Source organism: Mycteria americana, chromosome 3 (assembly GCF_035582795.1).
Source record: "Mycteria americana isolate JAX WOST 10 ecotype Jacksonville Zoo and Gardens chromosome 3, USCA_MyAme_1.0, whole genome shotgun sequence".
Classification (NCBI taxonomy): domain Eukaryota; kingdom Metazoa; phylum Chordata; class Aves; order Ciconiiformes; family Ciconiidae; genus Mycteria; species Mycteria americana.
Genome location: NC_134367.1, coordinates 6,703,096 through 6,727,098, shown reverse-complemented (window position 1 = coordinate 6,727,098; position 24,003 = coordinate 6,703,096). Strand labels below are relative to the sequence as shown.

Genomic DNA, 24,003 nt, shown 5'->3' with positions numbered 1-24,003 from the left:
TTAAGTATGCACTTAACTATTTTCCTGAATAAGGGTCTGAGTGTTTTTAGAAATCGAAAATTTCCCTTGATAGACAATTTCCTAGTCTAACAAGTCTTGAAATAACCATTTTATCCCCCAGTTTATCCTAATACTCCTGTTTCTAATGTCTGCTAAATCATCTTGGTTTCTCAATCATGGTACCCATACCACCCTGAATATTTCCTTTGCGTGAACATGGATACAGCCTTCCAACAGCTGTAGGTGGTTACATCCTCTGACATCATTGGCCAGGCAAAATATATTACATATATTATTAAAAAAAATAAGTATATAAAAATATAGGTTAAATATATATTACGTTAAATATAAATATAATAATTAAATATGTTAAACATAAATGTAATAATTAATATTAAAATATGTTATATATTTATTGTTACTAATGACTTTCCCTTCAACCTATCCTCCTTTTTATGATTCAGCTAATCAGCTCTTTCTTATTTGGCAGCTCAGCTTTAAGAAGTGATGTACATAAGACTGGTAAAAACCACCAAACACCAATATGGTAAAATTAGTGAACTTCAGCTATCATAAAAGTCATAATATGGTGATAGTTGCCAGGCCATTGCAGTAGAGTGTCCTTAGGCCAAGTACCATCCTTGCAAGATGGGGCACAACCAATGGTCACTTTTCAGGCTTTTATAGTATAAGACCCTGATTCTCCAAGCGTTTCTCTCCTTTGCTATTAATTATATGACAAGAAAGAGTAAGAAGCTCTCTAAAAAGGAATCTGGAGATATATGACCAGCAGAATGGTTTTTTTCCCTCTTTTATCTTTGGTTTAGATTGTTGCAAAGAAATACCGCAACTTTGAGTTCCCAACAGAGATGACGGGGCTGTGGCGATACCTGAAGAACGCGTATGCCAGGGATGAATTCACCAACACCTGTGCGGCAGACAAAGAAATCGAGCAAGCCTACGCAGACGTGGCCAAGCGGCTCAGCAAGTCCTAACTGACCTCAGCGGTGGCTCAGTATTCCCTTTTACAGACTCTTCTCCTTGTTGCCTTAAGATATACTTTATCATTATGCTATCTGGTTGGCATCCCTATGACTTCACCTGTTCAAGTGTATTGGCCAGGGACAAATCTGCTTCTCCCTGGAGAAAAGAGGAGGCAGCTATAGTGTGGGGGTTGGAGACCCGTTGAAATCCGAACCTAAGATCTAGCTCAACTAGTATTATTCGCAATCAGTATTGGAAATAAGTCCACTTTACTAGTTTCTTGTTTTATTTTGGGGGTATATCACCACCTGTATTCTTTGGAGTTTTGAAAATAGGATATTAGCTGAAATGTCAAGTAAGAGAGGAACACATAGAACTGGTTCTTCTGTAGGTTATTTCAAGGACGCTTTTTCCCCCAGCGCTATTGAGATCCTTGAGGCAGGAGCAAAATATGAGGGGGGGGAGAGGGGGGAAGGAGTTTGACCCTAAAGGAGAAATGCGCTTAGGAGTTATATTTAAAAAAACTCTCTGAATGCATATTCTGTCTTAGCAGGCCCAAGAGTTTATAGAGTATTTATTTTTAACTTGGCGCAAGAGGGGGAAGCCTGAGTGAATATGTCAGACTTGCAGATGCTACTTTGCATAAAATTTGCATGAAGTTGTTGGATCCGAATGTTTAAAGCGAAAGAGAGTGAATGAGCAATTGAGCAGGCAGCCCTTGGAAGAGCGGGGCTGGTGCCAAAATGCCCAGTGGATCTGCTAGTTGGTAGAGACACTCAGACAGAGCAATAACGGGGGCAGCATCTTGGCTCCAGCAAATAGAGGGAATTGGCGCAGCTAACCAAACCACGTAGGATATTGTCGTCTTGACTGTATGGTTGCCAGTTCCTTTATAATTGCTATCTTGGGAAACTTGGATAGGGAGGAGAAAGCTGTCGCTGCACACGAATTCCAAGCAGGGGAAGTGCTTTCTTTGCGTTGGGCTCCAGATGGGTCACTTTCAAGCACTCATCATCTCACCCCAGGAGAAGTTTGCTCTGAGAGCCTCAAAGAGGGCAGGCTAAAACAGAGAGAGGCAATTTCCAGACAGAAATTCGGCAAGTATGCTAGCAGAAATCTATGCGTGACGCCTTAGTCCCACTCCTTCAGGGTTTACTGATCCAGGTTACATGATTCTGAATTAGGATTGTTTTCTAAAACTGAGTATTTTGTTCTACCGGTAGCGTCTGCCTGACACAATCTGCTTTATACTAGTGATTATTTGCACGTTACTTTAGCAAATTCAGAATGACAGCTCTTTTGCATGAAACTCATGTGCCCTGATATGTACAACAGTGCACATGGCTCTTGATTTTCAGTTTGGGACGATTTATTGTTGTTTTCAAAGATAAAATAAAGCTGAGCTGTGACCCGATGTAGCTGTCCTTCTGATCAGAGCTGCAGAGAGCTGCAGTGATTTGAGAGGAACCCCAAGCTGGTGAGCTGTGACCGAGGGGAACCTTGCAGCAGGCTTGTTTGAAGCCAGAGAGCTGGAGGACTGGAGACAGCATCGAAAGCCAGCCTCTGCCGTGTGATGCTGATGACAATCTGAAGCCATCTTGTTGCTTTGGTGGGATTATTCCACTTTTCACACTAACCCAGCTGGGAGCAGAATGTTGCTCGTTGACTGTGAAGATGGTTTGTGGTTGCCTATTGTTTCACATGCAATGGTCAATTTGTTCTGAACTTTCCAAAACCTTGGAAGAAAATCCAGAACTCCCAAGTCTTCCCCTAGAACGGGCTATTTTAACAACGGCTAGGCTGGAGGGCAAAGGCTCGCACTCTTTAAAATATTGCTGAGAAATCAGCTGGCTCAGAGAACGCTAATAGCAGCCAGAAAAATCTAATGAGATTAGAAGTGTCTGCGCAAGCACATGTGGCTTGTTAAAAACATTTCTTCATGAGATCGGAGTTATTTGTGTTTGGTTTTTGTTTTTTTTTTTTTTTTAAATTAAGACAATTATTTATTTATTTATTTTAATTGACTCAGTCCTTTCCATCTGTCTTTCTGGTTTTGTTTTCACTCAGCACGCTGGTCAAGATGGCTCTGTCTGTTTAGAAAAGTGTTATTAGCAATGCTCTGCAAATTCATTTCTAGTGAAAAGTCTTCTGTTTGATTAATGGTCACTGGGATTTTTTTACTTTCAGTATGATTTGGACTTTCAGTATGATTTGGCTAGGAGCATGCCGATCAACAGAATCTACATTTTTCTCAGTTGTCTTTTTCCAGGTTTGTACTTCAATTAGTGCCTTTGCTTAATCACAGTTGCAGTGAATCTTTGAATGAAGATGCAGAGGCTGATGCAGATTCTTGCTCTGTGCTTATTATATTTAGCTCCTTAAAGAAGATTGTCCAAACTTGCAGATCTCAGGTGGGGTGGGTGAACCAGTTCAGGGTCTGTCATGATTTCTTCTGTCTCTGTGAATCTTCACCCATTTGCTGAATCCCGCGGTTCTGAAATGTTCTAATATGTCTTCAGTTTTGCTAGAAGAGGGCCAAAACAGAGTTGATCTCAATGACTTCAAATTGCATCTGTTTTTAAAAAATTGTGTTTAAAAACAGTTGGGCTTATACCAAAAAGAAAATGAGCTTTTTGTAAGATGATTTGCATGTTCTTAAAATCTTTTTAGGATTTCATTATAAAACCTGAAAATCCCCAAGGTACCTTCCTTTTAATTAATAATAAAAAAATATTTGAATGTCTTCATTTTTTCTAATAACACCCCCAAAAAATCTAGATATAATGTATTGATGGAGATGAGAAAAAATAAGAGGAAAATTAAACAGTTTTCAGCTCCCATGCCCATTCTGTCTGAATTCAAGTCTCACTCTGCATCCTAACTTTGCATCTTACTCATAGCTCTATTATAGGCTGATCCAAGATTATGGACAGGTTCAGGCATTCCCTGACCTTTGTCTGGGTTTGAAATCCAAGCTCATGTTTTCAGATCTGTAACTTTCACTCACCTTTGTGCTTTTTGGCTTTAGCCATAGTCAGAAGCAGGAAATACTGGAAATCCTACATAGAAAAGTGTTTTGCTAAGATTTTTGAGCTCAGTTCTCAAGACTGAGGATCCATGACCAGTGAGATTTTAAAGGGCTCCAGACTCCTTTAGGCAGGGTATTTTTGGTGACCTTCCATTGTATTATGAATTAGAAGTAATAAATATTAATCATACAGGATTGTATATCTACATTGGCAAGGCAGCATTTCTGAAAAGAATCTAAGTGACAAGACAGACATTGCAGATTTACAATAACTTTGTTCATAAATTTTTTGCAAGATGTAAAGAAAGACATAGTGCAGAGGGGGAAGAAGCCAACAATGTGGATTTAATCATCTACATTTCAGAAATGCAGACCAAATGTCTGTAAAGATGTCCATTTCATCCAAACATTTCTTAGATATTTATTTCAAAGCTCCCCGTTCAGTCAATCCAACACTCCATTCATATTGGAACTAATACTGATTTTTCTTCTATTAGCAGTGGTATGGGAGTGTTAGAGGATCCCCTATATTAGTTACTGTTATTTTCTGTTAGACTATTTGAATTGCCAAGGGGTCATCTCGCTGTGCAGGTAAGACTAAAGAAGTATCTGTGTCAAGACTATTTAAATGAGGGCTTCTGACAAACATTTTTTCCAATAGAAAGAATCACATAATGATATTGCTTTACCAGGAGTAGTGTGGAATATAGAGGTACAGGTTACAAGCTCTTCTCCTATCTTTGCATCAGCTAGAAAGCCACTGCCAGGGAGGAATGACAGTCTATATCACAAAGAAGCTAGACATTTTTTTTCCTACCCGAAAAGTTCAGCTGAATTGCATTTATTGCTATTGCATAGCATTTATTTTGAGTATTTTTTTTTTTGAACCCCTAGCCACCTTTCCTCCTCTCTCATCCCTGCTGAAAGTCAACTCCAAGCTAACCACAACCATTCTGCCATGTCCTCAGTGCTAACTAGCAGGCTGCTCATGGATGGGCACACGGGGAAGCGTGTTGTAGCATAACCCATCTGTCTTGTGGGGTGAAGCAGAGAGACCCCCCTTTCTGCATTGGCCAAGTTTCCTGATTAGCTGAGTTTAAGGTATTGCAAACATTTAGGCAGTGGAAATCCCACTTATGTAAAGCCCCAGAAGCACACGGAAACATTCACTTTTTAAAATGACTTGGTGTTTTAAAGAAAAAAAATACCCCCCAAGTCTTGTGCCCTCCTTCACGTGTATTCTTTTAAGCATCAGGAAGTTTGCATTTGTTTATTATTCTGCTAGATATATTCATGATTCTTGAATTGCTTTTGATATCAAGAAATTTTTTTTTTCAGTAAGATTTTGCCTTTCTGCTGGATCTTTCATCTCTTCATTAATTTTGATGTCTGCAATGACCTAGTAATTCCAGAGGAGGCAGGAAAGCTGTGAGGCTTATACTTGTTGAGAAGTTGAAGGAGGTAATGGTTTTTTTGGAGAAAACAGTATTAAAAGCATTTCCAAAAAATGTGTCTTTTCATCTGGGATACTTTAACCAAGAGTGATAGACTGTTTAGTCTGGACTGTGATTTTCAGGACAGACCTGAGCAACCCACCATGTTTAAGGAGGCTTTGCCTAGGGGTTTCCCCAGGATACATAGAGGTGTTCCCTCTGAGTTACAAAATTTCCCATTTCCTTGGTCAGGAGGGATCTGCTGGTTTGTATTGGCACTGAACTATGACAGCCCGCTAACTCAGTGCTAGGCGGTGAAAATAGGGGTCCCGTTCCCTTCTCTTCCCTTCTAGCTCATGTGCAGGGAAAGCAGAAAGCATTAATCTGTTTTATTTCCTTGCCCCACGTCCCAGGCAACACTCCAGCCCTAGGAAAGCACAGGAACCCCATCCAATGCTGGTTTTCAAAGCTTGATCAGTTCGTGTTTTAATGTTTGACCTAAAGGTCTGAAGAGCCTTGTGTAACTCCTCAGGCAATCACCACACAGTATTACAGGACTCCGCAGCATCTCAGAGACCGCAGCAATCATGTTATTCCCCTGTTGCCCCAAATCATTCCCCTTTCACCATTTATTGGAGAGACGCTAAAGCTGAAAATACTCCAGAGGATGCACTTGAATGTGATGTATTTTGAGCTGTGCTCATCAACTAACGAGCTCTGAATGATGACATTGTCGCAGCTCAGCAGGTTGTGCCTCTGCTGCCAAATGGACAACCCATCGCCCGTTGGAGTAGCAGCGCTGGGGTGGGAAACGCCGAAGCTGCTCAGCCGGCGATGGTGCAACCACGATGAAAGGTTTCAGTGCCACCTTTTCTCCAGCCCGGCTCTCTAGCCGAAGTGTGTTAGCAGCTCAGCTGGAGCCATGATCCAGCGCTAATGAGCATTTCTAGCTTGCAGCATGTGAATAGAGACTACTCATGTGTTTAATGTTAAACATGTGCTTGCCTGCTTGCCTGGATAGGGGCCTAAAAGTCATGACAGAAAAGCCTGTATTAATGAAGAGCATTATTATTCTCTTTCCTTTGAAATCCGGTGGCAGAATTCCCAGTGGGGGAATTCCCAATAGGAATTCCCAGTAGAGCCCAAGGCTACATAAGCACGAAGGCGTTTCAAGCGTGAAGATGTCCTTAGAGAAGAGAAAACACTCAAGGAGAAAAGGAAGCAGCAGTGATATATAAAGTCTTATTACAGAAGAAGGACACCAGCTCTGTCCCGGTGGTAACTGGAGGGACACCACCAGTGCTGTCAGGCTTCCTTCTGGTTTATCATGGGGAGGTTCAGAGCGGAGCTGGGACCAGGCCATGCTGGCAGTGTAATGCCAAGGCATGTTCTCTATCTCCAACCACACTCCCTGTGGTGGTATCCCATAGTGTAATGAAGCCTCCGTTGTGTCTGCCTCACTCTTATTATGAAGTGGCTTGTCTAAAGAAAACTAAGAAGGGTGGGGGAATTTTTTTTATATATACATGGAGCAAAAACAATCCAAATATGCTTTAATGGTTCTCAACATGATACTGTCAATTCTCACCACAGGGTGGAATTTGTTGGTGGAAATTAAATTAAATTAAATTTAAACAGAAAAGCTTGGCTATTGCTAATGGGTACTACTGGGAGCCCTAAAAGCAGTTTGCAGTGTAGAACCATAGCAGGAGTGAACATCCTTTAATTCCCAGAATCACTTGGGTTTCACAGGGTCATTTCAGCCTATTCTGCTGCACTGCTGAGAAGTCGCTCTTTCCCTGTCTCCCTAGGTCTATAAACTCTGAATAATTTGGGAAATGGCTACAGGCACCACATTAATCTTTTTTCTTTTTCACTTTTTTTTCCCCCCTTCATTAAATTAACTACTTTAGTTTGGAAGTAAGCGACAAGTAAATAGCATTTGCAAACAGCAGATTTCTCTACTTTTTCATTAAGGAAGTTTTTAAGAGTTTTCAGGAAATGAGAGGTTATCCCCAGCTTTGGGAATAAACTGTGGTATAAAATATATATAGAAGTGTGATTCTGATTAAATAATTTAAGCAGGAAGATTACATGTTTTAAGGAACATGCTTAGGACTAAACGAACAGAATAATCCAGATACTGCAATAGTGAGTTAAGATTCAGTTCCAATATCCTTTTTTTTTTTTTTTTAAAATTACTATTGTACAACATAGAAACTATATATATTCACTTTATTTAACTGCATTACTTAATTCAATAATGCTGTAAAGTGTGTTGGGATGGAAGGTGGCACACAGAGGAAAACTTATACTCTTGAAACAGCACTATTATTACCGTGTCTTTGATTTTGTTCCCACTGGAACAAACAAGAGCCGCGCCATTTAGTTGTGTAGAAGCAGGATCTCAACCTCACGGATCCAGATAGTTTGGCAGTCTCTGTGGAGGGCAGGGTAATTTGCTGTTCAGCAATCTGGGTCTTGCAGCGGGCACAGCGCATTTCAGAAGGCGTTCAGGACCGTCCTTGGGTGAACGGGTAGCGTTGCTTGCGAAGGACCACAGTGAATCCCCTGCTGTTATAAAATGAGATTAAGCCATCATGAGATGTGGACTGGCTAACCCTGAACCAGACACATTTGCCTGCAGCGCAGCCGCTAAATTGGTCTGACATCAGGAACCGCAGCGTAAGAGCTTGGCCTCAGAAGTGAGTCAAAGCAGCATCTTTGTCACCAGTCATTTTCTATTTAAAATGACACAGATCTATTTTATAATCACGGGGAGGCACAACAGGAGTGTGCTTTGTTCTGCCTAAATCGCATTTCTCGTGCGGGTGCGTTTAAACACAGCCTTTGGCCCCTTGCCGCACACCACACACACCCAAGGCAGGCAATTCTGGCACAACAATGCACACCCTGTCGTGCTTGAATGCTCAAAGACTCCTGTGCTGAAGCAATAAACTCCTGCTAAATGGCTTAAAAATGTTCACTTAAGTGCGCTGAGCTGCCACGCTGCCTCACTTCTCATTTCCAATGCCGTTTTGTGTCTAAGCCTTGGGTTTCAAATAAACCAGGAGTATATTGCGTTGTTTAGTGCTGGAAATTACTGGGCTTATTAACCATAAGAAATTGGGGTGAAATACCCCAAATCCCAACTCAACCCTCTTTCCTAGCGCAAAACTAACTGCTTGTGCATGTGACTGTATTTTCAGAGGCTGTGAATCAATTCCCAATAGCTGCTTGGTTTGCTTTCTGGAGAACAGGTCCTCATCTCTGCAAATCCTCGTAGCTATGATGGTACACCTTCCCCCCCCCGCCTTTTCTTTTTCTTTTTTTTTTTAAATCAATGGTCCTGCTCTCTATTACCTAGAAATTTATGATCTAGAGATAGATAGATTTATTTTTGTAATCTGACTGTTTCCAATTCTAAAGCCTGAAGATCAAACCCAAGTTGCATAGTGAGATTTGGGGGTGAACAGAAATGCTTTTTTCCCTCAAAAAACACTCATTTTCCAATCCCAAACCCTCATTTGGGGCACAATCCTGATTACTTTGAGGGGGGTTGAAAGAGAGGAAGGGGAACCCACTGTACATGCTACTGTCCTTCCACTGAGAGAGGATAGCAGGAACCAGTCTGGAAGTCCTAAGAGGTATAAAGACATGTTTTCCATCTTCAGAGTGAAAGCAACCTGTACAGAGACCTGAATGGCCCTAAACTGACGCACAGTCGCTTAAAAATTGCAATGACATGAAAAAGCAATATTGGGGATATGAACAGTGACATGATGATCAGGCACAGTACCTCTTCAGGGCATTCTATGGGCAAAAATATCTCATTTGAAGGGACGCTCAAATTTTTAGGTACTGGCCCAGACCCAAGTCCAGGGCTGGATTTTCTCCACCAAAATGTCATTAATCTCAGAAACGCCTAATGGCTGTTGGGATTGTCACCACCTGGTCTGCTGGGCTAAAAGCAAAATTGGTAACTCTTAAGGAGAAATCAGGAATGATCTTTAAACTCGGACCTGGTAAGCTTCAAAGAAAAGTAATTTACTTGTAAACAACTATTTTATAGTGACTGACAGTGAAAAGTAACTGTGCATCTAGGGGTCTCCGTCAGATAAGAAAGACAGACAGGATAAATCCCTTCGCATACTTGCGATTTTCAGTTGAGGCACATCCTCTGTTAATGGGTAATTTTAGATTAGACTGTAAACTTTTGGGCTAGGAACTATGTATTTCTTTGTATGTGCAGCTCCTAACACAACAGGAGCCTGATTAGAGCCTTTGTGTACTGCTCTAACCCTCGTAATATATAATAATAGGAATAACGTAATTAAAATGTCATTGCAGTTCACCTTTAATATTATAATTGTGCAGCTGTACTCTGTCAATTGTGAATAAAATTAATGTCCTTTTTGTATAATAGGTAGTATATTTTATTATTGAAGAAAGAGTTAAATTTAATTTTTAAAAGCAAAAAAGTATCTGCTTATTGTTTCATTTTAAGCTTTTGGATAAATAAGCAAACATTTCTTTTGTATCCTTCAAATGAGTATGTGTTAAATGAAGAAATCCACCTTCCTGAATCGGAGCCGTTTATAATCTTATATTCCAAGAGTGATTAACACCCAATAATTTGAATAAAAGTGGTTTATTTTCTCACTGGGTTATTCCTGAACTTTTGTTTAATTTGTTAATTGCTTTTTTTTTAAATAGGCAACATTCCCTTGGCTGCAAGACAAAACGTGTGCTCACAGCTTGAATACAGCTATACTCAACACGACCTAAAAATCAATTTGATAGGAATAAAGGGAAAGACAGCACGGACAAGTAAGCTACATCTGTGCTAGAAGAAGAAACATGGCCAGGGTATAATTCATGCACTGTCCCCCAGATGTTGGTGCCATAGAGTTAGTGCAGCTGGTGGTACCGTGTTGGCCTGGGCCAGAGAGCACCCTCCAAGGCAGTGTCCAAGCACAGCAGACTGGATACGAGAACCGGTGGGGTTATAATACAGGTCTATCAAATAATGGATGGCGTGAAATGGGGAATGATTATTCAGTATTTCTCATATCACAGTGTTCCTAATGCTATTATCAAGCAGCAAGTTTAAAGCAAACAGAAAGAAGTGCCTTTTTACACAGTGTGTAATTAAACTTTGGAGACCTTTACCGGAGGGTGCTGTGCAGATGAAAATGAATATGGGGTTCAAATATGGGTACGACAACTTCATGAAGAACAGATCCATTAATGTTGTTAAACATGAAAGTTTGGATGCAATTTCCAGGTCAAGAAGTCCCTAAATGCCAGGGCTGGGAGAGGGTCCAGGGAGAAGAAGGTTTCCACTTGCCTTATTTCTGATATTGCTTCTGCTATGAGAGATTAGACACAGCTGAGGTAGGGCTGGGTGGCTTGGCTCCGGGATGGTCTTTCTGATATTATGATACACAAATGTGAATTATTGTAAATTTTATTGCAGCACAAAACTTTGAATTTAGCTTCCCCAAAGCAAACCACTTCCAGAGAGACACTGGAGACAGAGGCTCGGAGTCCTGCTCACAGCAGATGGCAGGGAATCACCACCCATCTGAAATAACAAGAGTTCATCATCCAAGAGCTGCAAACAGAGATGAACAAATAGGATTCCTCCCGGTTTACATTCAACTTTTCTTCTGGTCACCAAAGACTGTACCCTTTGGGCCACATCTCTGTAGTACCACAGCTCTCTTGATGTGATGTGTGATATAAAAATGAGAATTTGTTTCAGAGTTTTCAAACCCAAGCTGGTAAGTGTCAGCCTAATGTTTTTGCTTTAACTAGTGCTGAAATAGCTATTCAATTGTGCAGAACTGTAGAAGCCCAGGGCCTCAGCTCGTTGCTTTTGGACTAAGCCCTCAATGTGCAAGAACTGAGGTGTGCCTTCATAGCAGATGTGGTCTTTCCCTTCTCTCTGATCATGGCAGCATGGAGGAAAACCAGAACACCTGCAGAACTCACTGTCGGGCATATCAGAGACTGAATAAATAACGTAGTACAACCCCCTTTTTGCCTAATTTGTAACCAGTCCTAAATGGAAGTACAGCTTTGCTGGTCGGTAACTCAACTGCATGAGGGTTGACCATGTCCAGCGCTGCTATGGGTGATTGGTAACACTGCCATGCATTTCCTCATAGGAACCCACACCTTGCACAGCTCCATCATGTCACTGCATTGCCAGAACCACACGCATGAGACTACCCCATCCAGATGAGCATCTCTGAGAGTGGCTGGTACTGAATGCTTCAAAGGGTGGTGCCAGAAGCCCCAGCACTTGGGGCTTATCATATTGACCAGACATAAAACGTGTTCCACACTGGCTGTGGTTTTAGTGTTTACTTTATTAAAAATAGTTACCTATAGCTCTGGCTCCTCTCATCGTACAAACAAACCTGACACTGGTCTCAGGACCTCCGGACACTGGTCTAGGTGATATTTTAGGGTAGTGAGTGCATCAGATCCATTAGGCACTGCATAAAATAAGAAGTTCTGTGCGTGAGTGATTGTGATTGCAGACCTGAATGATGAAAAATGGGGTGAGTAACAGCGTGGATCACTCATCATTTTTCCTGCCTTTATTTTATCATTCCCTATGCATCTGCTCTGAACAAGCCAAAGCTTTCCCCTTTCCACAGCCGTGTCCCTATGCTGCTGGTCATTTTTTGGGTCATTCGGTCTCTGAAGGGTCGCTTCTACCCAGCTAATCGCTCTATTTGATGGGGATTTGTACTGCTGTCTCTCCCTGCTTGCCACGTGAAAAATAGAGTCCTTAGTGGGCTCCATGGAGCTGCTGGCACCTCTTCCTTCAGGGATGGGGTGGGGGGAGCTTTGTCAAGGAGGGCTTAGTTTGGTTTTTCTTTTTTATCTCTATACCTGCTGTAACACTCTACACATCCTGCTAGACACGCTGCAATCAGTCCAGTCTGCGCCAGGCAAGAGTTTAGACGTTTCAGGTGTCACCCATCCTTCATATCTCATGCATGCCTTTCTTTTCATGAGCCCAGCAGATGCCTTTAATTGCCAGCCACTGCTCTTGGCTTTCCAAGCAGTAGCAGAGGAACTATGGAGTCCCTCTGGCGAAGGATGAAACAAAGGGGCCCAGCAGTGTTATGACATTTTCTTGCACTGAATTGGCTTTAGGAAGAATGGGCTCTTTCCTCCCGTTAGATAAGCACAGAAATCTTAAGCAGATGCTTGCAAAACATCAAACAAATATATACTTTAAAAAAATAAATACAGGCTATACCCACATGCCCCATAATCTGGCCAATATTCAGCCACCGCTAACAGTATCTATCCTTTCTCTGGTGAAGCCTGGAGGAAAAGGAAAAACCCACAGTCTAGTCACTCCGCAGCAGGACTGCAACTGGCTCCTCCAGCGCCATCATCCCAGGGCTGAACGTGGCAATTCCAGGAGCTGGTGGCCGGTCTCCAAGCTGCCCTGTCGTTCAGCAACTAGGGGGAAACACAGGGGGCTTTAAGCTGTTTAAGTTTCTCTTTAAATCAGCATTGCGGAATGTGAAGGGGAATTTCATGCCATAGGGAAGAAGGTGCAGCAGTCTAGAAAGACTAAATTGCCAAAACCAAAAAGAAAGGGTGTTTTCTTTAGTGCTTAAGTAACCCTTATGCTCCTGATTTCTAGGGCAGAGATAATAGGGGGTCTTTCTTCTAGTTTCCTTGCATAGGAAAGCCACAGGTGTTGGGAAAAGCTGAATGGAAGTATATTCATTGAGAAGCGTGAGAAAGAATTTATTGCAAGAAGTCCCCCTTCCCTCAACCCTTTGTTAAAACAACGTTAAAGAACATTACCGGTACCAAGAGAAGGACTTTAAAAAACCCACTGGAGTTCAGGTCAGCCGTGTAATCCTCATTCACCCCCTTGTGCGGATGGGTTGTGGTACCAGCTTTCATCTGCTCGTGTACCACATCCTGCGCAGGTCCTGCCCCGCTCAGTGCCCTGAATGGGTGATGAAATTTGTTTTCTCGGCCATGTGTGGTGCTGGGCCTTCTTTATTCCTTATTACTCACCCTGTTAGGAAGCTCTTTAAAATAGTCACGGTATCATGTGCTTTCTACAGCAGCGTTGTTTGTAACTCCTTCACAAACATTCATTAGATCACTTCATGTATCCCTAAGGGGGAAAGGGTGATGTTTCACAGCGTGGGAACCAAGACTGAGAACTTCAGATATAAGTTTTCTCTTCATTCCGGATGCTCCGTTTCACCTATTTAAGACATGATTTTTCACCATACGTTGCACTCAACAGCAATTTCAGGGTACTGCTGTACCAATAAATTCAATGTGTTGCGAAAACTCCCAATCTCTGGGACAAACTGGCACAAAATGGCTCTTGTCCATACTGGTTTTACCTTTCTAAACTGGGTGGCTGCATGCAAACTGCTTATTAGAAACAGGCCCTGGACAAATGAACTTCCAAACGATGCTGGGCACAGATTAGTTTTGGGAAGGTGCTAGGTGGCCTGAGCCAAGAGAGGTCTCACAGTCTAGACATACATACATATATATATAGTGTATATATACGCATATACACTAAGCAGTACAGGCAGGTATTTGGGTGACATTCCCTCTGCTTTCAAGTGCAGCTGTGAGTGCTCAGAGCTCCCGCACCTCAACTGTTGCCACCTCAGGTCTCAGTGCCACCATAAAAAGTAACAGATTTGGCTCAGATGAACAGTATTTGGTCTTTCCTAAGTTTGGAGTGTTTGACTTTGCAAGTATAGTAATGTTTTAGTGTAGTTTTTCTTTGTATAAAGTTGTGAGTGTGTGTGTGTGTGCATATGCATGCGTACACACATACATACACCTATTTGTACATGTGTGTGTATACATCTATGGCGGCATCCTTCCCTCAGAGCAGCATTGTCATTCTGGATATCTGCAATGATCACGGAAAATTGGTGCAGTTGGGTTTTGAGCTGCCACAGGGGACCGGCTGGCTTTTGCACCGCATCTCTGCTGAAGCCCAAGTCCTAGGGCGGTTATTTATCACACCGCAGCGAGAGCCATGCTGCCATGCCCGTTCGTCCGGGAAAATTCACTACCCCTTGCCACGGGGCGTGATTCCCCAGGGAAAGCCCCGCGGCTGTCAGAGCCAGTTGGATGCTTTGCTCTGTATCCAGCCAGAGTAGCACTCATATTTATGGCGTATGGGCTTAAATCTTTATTCATAAACCAGCAGCTCTAGCTTTTCATTGTCAACGTGGATGTTGAACTAATCAGAAAGGGGAGCAGGGGAAGGGTGGGGACCGGAAAAGAGGAGTTTGTGGGAACATAACAATGTTAAAGAAAAAACTCTGCTTGCTGTCAGTTAAGTCTCTCCATTAGTTACCTCTACCATTACGGATTCATTTTAAGATCCAGACTTCAATATACATAACTTTAAATCACTAACATCCTTCATGGCTCTGTGATTTGCTGGTTCCATATGTAGCCTCTTGGCCCATTGCATTGGCACAGGTTCAATTCTTGTTCTTCCTTTGGGTTACGGTTTCCTTGCTTTGATGGGGGGATCAGGAGGGGAAGAAGAGGGAAAGAGCAAAAAAGGGACGGTGAGATAGAAGGCAAGTGATAGGGGAGAGGGAAAGAATGGGAGGAAAAGAGAGGAGCAAAAGGAAAAGTAGAAATAATACAAATGGAGAGAAACAGCTTAAAATAAATAGGAAGAAGTAAAGAAACAATGTGAAAAAAGCAGAAGGAGAAAAACAATGAGAAATATTGTCATGAGCAGCGGTCCCCCTGCTGCTGCTTGCCGCAGCACGGAGATACTGAGGAGCAGGAGGAGAGGGCTGATACAGCCTTTTCTCAGTGCCTGAAATGGCAGTGCCATGCTGCTGCTCGTCCCCTTGCGAACGGGCTCAGTCCCTGCCTGAACTTTATAATTAAGCTCACTGAGATTTTGCTTGGGGTCTGGGCTGACAGCTGTATTGAATTTTGGTTTATCGTGTGATTTATCAGGGCCGTCGATGGGCGTTTGGATGATTTAGTGCTGCAAAAATACCTTGGAATGCAATGCACAGCAATATCTGCATTATTAATAACAATAATAATAAAGATAAATGTCCCTCCCCAGAGCTTTCGATGGCCGTGCCACTCAATTTAACATTTTAACAGTGGCATGTGGCCTCTCCATGGCACCTGGTAACGTCTGATGGATTTGAGCAGGCAAAGAAAAGGTTATTTGTCAAACGCTCAGCCTCAACTGTATGGTATTTTGAAAGCTCCAGGTCAGAGCAGCCTGAGCCGCATTCCTGTCCCTGACATCCAGCGAGACTGAACTTTGTCATGTTATTAAGCTGTCAGCAGCGCTGGGGCGTTATTTAGATTTCTGGTGGGAACTCCTTGCACATGCTTGGGGTGCTCTAGTGGGATTATATCAACACCATTGTAAAACACACACAAATGAGCTGTGCTCTAATTACCACATGAAGACCTCGCTTGGCTGGGTTAATCAGCAGAGAATGGAAATACCAGATAAATACAAATGGGCCACCAGGATGTTTATTCCAGTGGCAACAATGCCATTGTTTCCTACGGAGACCAGCCTGATTCTGGGGCTCCTCTGGCAGCCAAACCACGGGCTGCCTAGCATCTGCGCCACGCATGGGGGAGCAACATGGGGCTCTGCTTCCTCCCCTGCACCAGGGTCCTACGGGCATGACTGGCAGGACTGGGGCTGGGAAGATGCAGAGGGACCAAGGGATTTAGATGATGTGATATTTGCTGTTGTAAAGAAAAAAAAAAAAGTTTTCTCTACATCCCTGCACATGAGACTCTTGTGCCCATCAGGTAGGACAGAGGCTGCTTTCTGTGCACCCCTCCCCGCGATGCTCTCTGAAGTGGAAGGAGCAATTACGGCTTTATCAGTTCCAGCTGCCTGTCAGAAAGGGCACACTGGGGAAAAGCAGCTGTCTGGGGAGTTTTGTTCTGTTGGTTGCCATTCAACAAATCACATTTTAACGTGCTTTTACGGTTCGCTTTTTGGGGAGAGACACAACCTGATTTAAACTGACTGCACAGCCCAGTAGCCACAAGCCACGGTGGCCAAGAGGGACCATGGTGGCACCAACCACCCCGGGCAGCCCAGAGGGCTGAGATCCTCCTTCATGAATCCTCCCTTCTCTGCCCAATACATCAGACCTGTTTTATCTACGTAGCACCTGGGTGCTGTAACTGACACCGTGGATGGCGGTTTGCTAAGCAAACAACTGAGCCCCTGGAAGACGTCCTTGTCTCAGGTGTTTGCTACAACCTCCACAACTCTGCCCACGGGCAAGAGGTTGCGTGAGCACTCCTTAAGTCAATGACAGTGGTAGTCTGGAGTAGTTTGAATGAGCAGTGAGGATGGTTGTGCACAAGCCTGCCTGGCTCTGTCAGGAGCTGATGGCAGAGCACTTGGTTAATCCCTTCCTCTGGAAAAACTGCAGGAAAGCCTGAGGGATGATGACAAATAGTGAATGGGTAACACCAGCATCGTTTGGCACAGGAAGCTTTGAAAGAGGTTTTCCACACATCCTGACATCCTATTATAGTAATGTAGCAATATAATAATGAAAATATCAACACTCTATGTCAATAATAGAATAAGTGCTTGAAGTAATGGTGCTACCTCCACAAATTTGCAATCCAAATGGGATAAAGATGTCTTACTGGAGCCTCCATTTGCAGAGAGAGGATTGTCCAAAGATGTTCACTCATCACTCAAATGGCCAGGTTAGTAGTTCCGCCCTCATCTCCTGGACAGTAATGTAAGAAGCACAGGATCATCAGTGCCTTCCCATTCCTGGCATAAATAGGCGGGCTTGCAGGAGGGTTTTCTCCTCCATGGAAAGGAAGGGGAGAGGAAAAGGATGGTGGTGAGTTACAAGAGAAACCTAGAGACAGTGGGTTGGGGAGAGAAAGCCAGAGCCAAGAAGGAATGGCGTTTCCTTACGGGCTTTTTGCCATCTGCTGAATGATGGGTCTACAGAAAAGTATAACCAGACCATGCTCTGAAAGGCTTCTCTCTGAATCCCCAAGTGTCCTTGTCTTCACTTATTTCTGGGACCATTTAGGACACCAGAGACTGAATAACCATGACAGTCTCATTGCTATTTCTTCCTCCCTGCTCTGTTTGCCACATCTATCTGTGCCATGCCCCATGTTAGCTCCTGATCTCCCATCTCATGTAGCGGGTTGAGGTCCACCATGCTCAGCATTGGGGCTAAAGATGCAATTAATAAATAATACTGACCAAAAAAACCCCTTATTTCCTCAGTACCACTACTGCTATAGCAGACAAAGGAATGGACATCACAGATCTGCTCCTCTCCTGCCTTTATCCACTCCCTAGAGACATCAGGGAAATCCTGATGTCTCCCAGGAGCACCCTGAGAGCCGTGAGGGTGGCTCATCACCTGCAGGGACCCAGCCAGGTACCTCTTGCTGCGCTGGTGACTTGGGGTCCCAGGGGCACACTCATTTTCATCATCAGTTTGGGAAAATCTGAATGCACAGCTCATAGATCTTCTGCGTGTGACTCCTCAGTTAGGGGCTCTTCTGAGCAATGTCTATCCCAGATGAAAAATATTTTTCAGCCACAAGGAAATTCTCATTAAAAAACATAATCTAGTAAAAATTTTCCATATAAAATTGCTGGTTTGGACACATGCTCAAATCCCCACCAATACAATTACTCTTCATTTACTAACCAGGATACCAAAGTTAAATATCTCATCTAAAGTATTTGGAAAATAAATTACATTTTTAAGTAAGATGGCAGCTTGAAGGGAATTGTCCCTTCCAGTGCACTGAAATGGTCAATTTTTGTCTGACAGTCATTGTCACCTTGTGTTCCTCCTGCCTGCTTTACTCATTTGCTGTCCTCTGACGCATGGGCTGGGTGAACATCTTCATTTGTGTGTACCGTGGCACATAACACAGGTGACCCACAATTTATTACTGTTGTAATATGAATGAAGAGGATGAAGAAATGATTTCTGCCCCAGTCTCAGAGGGGTAGGCGCAGGTAGCCCCCGGTTTCTTTTCGTGGGTGCTCAAAGCTGGACAGATGCGGCTTGGATGGGATCTTTTGTTTCTTTGACTCCCACTCGAAAAAATGCATGGTCACATACTTATCCTTAAATCCAGGGTTGAAGTCAAGGGGATTATATGGTCTGTTGATCTGGGACAGAGTTTAGCATGTGCTTAAAGACATGCTCATTTGGTTTACTGAATGGAAGCATTTCCACCAAGTTTAAAGAGAGAGTGATTGATTAAAAAAAAAAGCCAAGATAAGGGAGAAGGTCAATGTCACTGGACTGGGGTGATATAGCAAGAGCTATATCAAATAGCTCCAGCCTCTGAACAACATTGATCGGCACCTTTAAAAGTCAGGTGTCCTTTAAAATGTCCACAGCCTGGCACTAAAAAATAGTGAAACATAAATCACTAGGGTTATCTGAAACATAAAGATATGTAGACAATAGAATTTGGAGGAGTTATGTAGTGATGAATTATTCACTGTGTAACCCATGTTTTCTATACGGTATTATGTGGTCTTAAGCAGGAAAATAAGAAAATAAACAACTGTGGTCCCAGTATGCTTGAGCATTGCTTGTTTCATATTCTGCAGAACCAAGATTTCTTGCCTTGGTACTTGCTTTCTCTTTGCCATCAGTCAAGATCTTCTGCAGCTTCAGAAGAAAATGCATCGTATATTATTTTCCTCATAGCTGCAAAACTACTAACGTATATAAGAGAAAATGCAGAGTTCACTTGAAAAAGAGGGTTAAAAGTGTTCTCCTGCAAAAGGGAAAGTATTGTGACATTCGAAAGATTTTTCTTCCTGGGACTCAAGGTTTTCACCAGTGATCTGCATCTGTAGCCTTTCCCAAAACACTCTATCATCAACTGATTCAATGTCATCATCAAAGAATTTTTGGCTACTGATTTTCCTTTAATAATAGTTGAGAAGTTTAATGAAAGGAAAGGTCTGCATAGATTTCTTCCTAAATTGGATTAAATCCTGCTTTTTTTCTTTTTTTTTTCTTTTTTTTTTTTTTTGGTAATACTTCTGCTCAGAGAAAATTATAGCCTCTGGTGCCAGTGATGTGCTCTGTATGTTTTGTTTATTACAGCGGTTTTAAGTGGAACCATGGGTGAGGGAGTATCATTATAAAATTCTTGATACCCCTGATATATTTGTGCAAACATAGTTGTGGGCACCAAAGGCAGTGGAGGAGATGACATTTTTCAAAGCATTTTCTCCTTATTTTAAGCATCTGCTCAGTCACTCAAATGTGGTACATGGCCACATGCTCTCTAGGCAGAGAGGGACCAAGGTCCCGGCTCAGACCGGACATCTGACCTCGCTTGTCATACCCCACCTGAGTTGAAGCCGGTCTTCTGCAGCTGCCTCTCCAGCCAAGCCATGGCTCAGTGGTGGTACTCAGATGGCCAACCTCTTCCTGGTGTTTGCCGTCAGCGTGGCAGGAGCATTGCGAGGAGATGTCTGGCTTCTCAGCCTGGAGTTGTACAAACCAGGAGTGACTGCAGTATGTACTAAAAACCTCCCGGGCTCCCACGTAGGTTACACACTGGCAGTGGTTGGGGGGATCAAGTGGTTGTCCCACATTTGTGAATAGCAAGTGTTGGGTCCCAGAGAGCTGCAAATTGTGGAGGAGATAAACAGCTGTGGAGGAGATAAACAAGAAACCGTTCGAAATGCAAGGGGTCAGGTTTTCTAAAGAGCCAGGAGATGGATTTCTTCCATTTGGTGTCTATAGGCTGGGCCAGCTTTTCCAATGAATTCAGCCAGCAGCACTGGGTGACTCCCACTGGGACACTGTTACCCCACTCTGCAAAAAGCTTCACTCACAAAGATATTAAACCCTCTTAGAAACCTGGCTGCTGCGAATCACAGGTCTGCTTATTTATTTATATTACTCTGAACCATGAGGAGCAATTAGCTGATGGCGATGCAGAGGGGCAGGGAGCTGAGATTTTTATTTATCTTCAGGAACTGCTGTATCAGTAAGGGCTGCGTGTTGCCTCTGCAGAGCCCAGTGCACCTCGGTGTGACCCTGCAAAGTCAGGGGCTCACACCAAACCCTTCAGTGGGCTTGTCCTCATCTAACTTTGGCCACATCAGACCAAGGTGCCTCTGCCACCAGCGACGTGAGATGAACACCTCCACAAAGCTGTTTACCTTGCTGGCTGTAGACACCTCTCTTAGGATGGGAGGAACCACGTTCTCTTCCAGAGGACCATCTCAGACGACACATTTAGCTTTAGAATGGCTGAAGATAGGTGAGAATAATATCATGGGGAGATGAATGGGACTACAGGTGGCCAGAACTGAAGCACTGGGCTTGCACACTTTGCTGGATTGGGCAATCAGCAGCTGCTATAACCAACCCTCAAGATCGTCTGTGGTTACATTCACTGAACCACACCTCTGAAAGGGACAAATTCTGCTCCAGTCCAAGAAAGGCTCCTCTCATTGCAGTGCCATAGGTCAGTGATTAGGAGATATATAACTGAGAACACATTTGTCCCTCCAACGGTAGAGGTAGCTGCCAGCAAAATGTGATGAGTAGGAAGCAAAATAGGCAAGAGCCGTGGACATCCACCACTGGAGCAAGGGGAAAAGCTCTTCTTATCTCTGCAAATCAGGGCTGAGCCAGATGAGGGCTGTGAAGAGAGAGCCCTGTGCGCCGCAAGGTTGTGTTGGTCTACAACCAAGGAGGGGAATATTCTGTAGCCTACAAGATCCCTGCTGGGCAGCACAAAGACAAATTTCTCTTTCATCAGCACAACTGGAATTAATCTGGATTTGTTCTAGTGAAAAAAAACCCCTAAATTCACTCTGTACGTTTCCCCTGCTCTCTCCTTTCCCTGCCTGCTGAATATGCATTAGGAATTAGTCCTGACCTCTCCTCTGAAGAAGTGACAACTTGAGGTCCACATGCTGGAAGTGTTTGGGAAATGTTTATATGACAGGGTCATCATCTGAGATAGAGAAGAGGAGGCAGGGGGAAGGAACAAAACTCTCAAGAAAGGAAGGAAATCAATAAAAGACTGGTTACTCAACCCTGGGATAAATTTAGAATAAATAAGTAAGTAAATACCTTGTTGACTCAAGGCATCTTGTTAGGAGGGGCTCTGAAAGTGAAACGTGAATGGAGAACGCAGTGACTTGGGAGAGCCATAGTGGTTTTGACTACTTCAGCTGAACCGTGTCTTTATGTTGCTGCTGCTGCTGCTGCTGGTTTTTTTTTTTGACCAGAGACACCATGTCTTCGCCTATGCTGATAGATTAAACAGTGTCAAGGAGCACTTTTCAGGTGCAGCCCCTTGGCTGTCTCTGCTGTTAAACTGCCTGAATTTTCCCCAGCATGCTCTGGCCTGATCCCAGCAGGGCCCAATTGTGAGCTGGGAGCTAGCAGAGAATGGGGACCCTTCCCAGTAGCAGTTTGGACGCAGCTGCCCCGTTTTGGGAGAGTAGTTAGCAGTGTGGACATGGACATTCAGCGAAGGGTTGCTCCCGTGTTTAATGTACTGGTATAGATACAGTGTGTGTGTTTATGGTCTAAATAAAGTAAAATATTTAAATATATATCCATCATAAACAACTAGAGGCAGATTTCTGGAAGGTGTTGGGGTGGGAATTCACTGGACAGCTGAGCACCAGGGTCCTGCAGTCCTGCCCCTCTGCTGGGCTGGCTCTACTGCGTGTCTGACCTCTATGTGAGCCGAGTCACCTCTGTAAAATGGCAGCAAATGGTGCACTTCCACACTTTTTTTTTGTTGGATAAATCTTTTGTCACTTTAATGAGCTGAATTAACTCAGCAAAGGGTCAACGAAGAAGGCCTAGGGCAAGAGCTGCAAGGCTGGGACAGAAGGAGAGGAACTGGGGATCCAGCACCACAAAAGGTAACAGGAGGGATCTCCAAGGGTCTCAGTGGGACTCGAGCCTGGTCCATGAATATCCCATTGATGCTGGTGGGATCCTGCACACAAGCTTACACACCTTCCTCACCTGGGACTCCCCATTCAGCAGGTCCATTTGTTGTGTATTGCCTTTTCTCTTTCCTCTCACAGTCTATAAAGTATTCTCGTCTCCCCTTTCTCTTCTCTATTGTATCTTGGCCTGTGTTTTCATAGGGAACACGTGTATTTCATGAATGTGCAGTCTTGCACATATGTTGCTCATGCCAAGTATGAGCCCATTCTGTATCAGAAACAGTCATTTATGGGGTAGGGAGTAGTCAAAAGCTTAGTATTAATAGTAACTCCTGGCATTTGGCAGTGAACGTTCAAAATCTTTGGATGCTGGGAACATATAATTCATTGCAACAGCCTCAGACTAGCCCACATGAAGAAATCAAGCTTTAGTACAATACAAAAAAACCTATTCTGAGGTTGCATCCTACTTATTTAAAGGCATTTTCTGTTCTGAAAGTCCAGTTATGAAAAAAGATAGGAAAAATGCCTATTTTCAGTAGTTTCATAGCCATTTCTTATCACAATGAGCATAATGCAAGATCAGTGCTTCCCATGAGAAGTGACCAATTCAACAAAAAAATACTAGAGAGGGAAAAACCAAACCAAACCAAAAAAAGTCAACCCAGTATGTAAGCAATATTCAATACAAAAAAATAGGAATGAAAAAAACAGGAAAATTACTAGGAAATTATAAAAGGTTGGAAAAAGATGATTAAAAATCAAAGGGAAAAGAAGAAAATAATTTTCTTGAATTCCTTTTTGAGCAATCCCCAGCCAACAATTTTGCAGAACTTTACTCTTTCAGGGCAGTCTTTAAAATTAAATTAAACTTATATGCATATTTACTAATATTGTATATCACTTCTGTTTCAGAATGTCCTAAATAAACAAGACTGGTTAGTTTTACTGTACTACCTTGCATCCATAGTACTTCAGGATATATTAATGGTCTTTTAAGGGTAAGGGAACTGAGGCACAGGGAGACATTAATAAGACAAGTACTGGAATACAGAATATCTAGAGTATATCTCCAGCTTCTTCGCTAATGAGTTATCTATGGGACAATACCACCTACTTAAATTTAGACTGTGTTTAAAGATACATCATGCAAATGGAAGTAGATTGAAGGTCACTGGTCTCCTGTTGTGCACTGGTGTTAAGGATTTGACTACTGGCAGAAGCTGAAAAAGTTTAAATAAAGTAGTACAACTGTGCACAGCGGGTACAGCAAAGCAGTGCATTTGTTTCCATAAGCCATGCAGTGCTGTCACTTATGGATTCAGTTGAAAAAGAGGTATTTTTCTTTGTCCCAGATTTAATGGAAAATGAATAGACTTCTAGAAATTTTTTAAAAATTTGAAATGTGGACAACATCAAAGCTGTCAGCCAGTCCAAATGTGGAGAAACAGCTTAGAAGGACTTGGTGGCTTAGGAAGCCCAAAATGTCATTCAGTCTTTCACTGTCACTTGGTAGATCTTACTCTACCCCAGGTTGATAGTTTCTACCACACCATGCA

At 42.9% G+C, this 24,003-nt stretch overlaps 1 protein-coding gene across 2 annotated transcripts in view; it reads left to right on the top strand.

The window, feature by feature from the left end:
* The window catches only part of CLIC5 (chloride intracellular channel 5), an 87,331-nt gene extending 83,604 nt beyond the window's left edge, over window positions 1–3,727 (top strand). For both annotated transcript variants that reach the window (XM_075497757.1, XM_075497756.1), the window contains exon 6: window positions 828–3,727. In XM_075497757.1, coding sequence (XP_075353872.1) covers window positions 828–995 — 168 coding nt within the window. In that variant the 3' untranslated portion in view covers window positions 996–3,727. The remainder of the gene's footprint in view (window positions 1–827) is intronic.
* The last annotated feature ends 20,276 nt before the right edge of the window (window positions 3,728–24,003 follow it).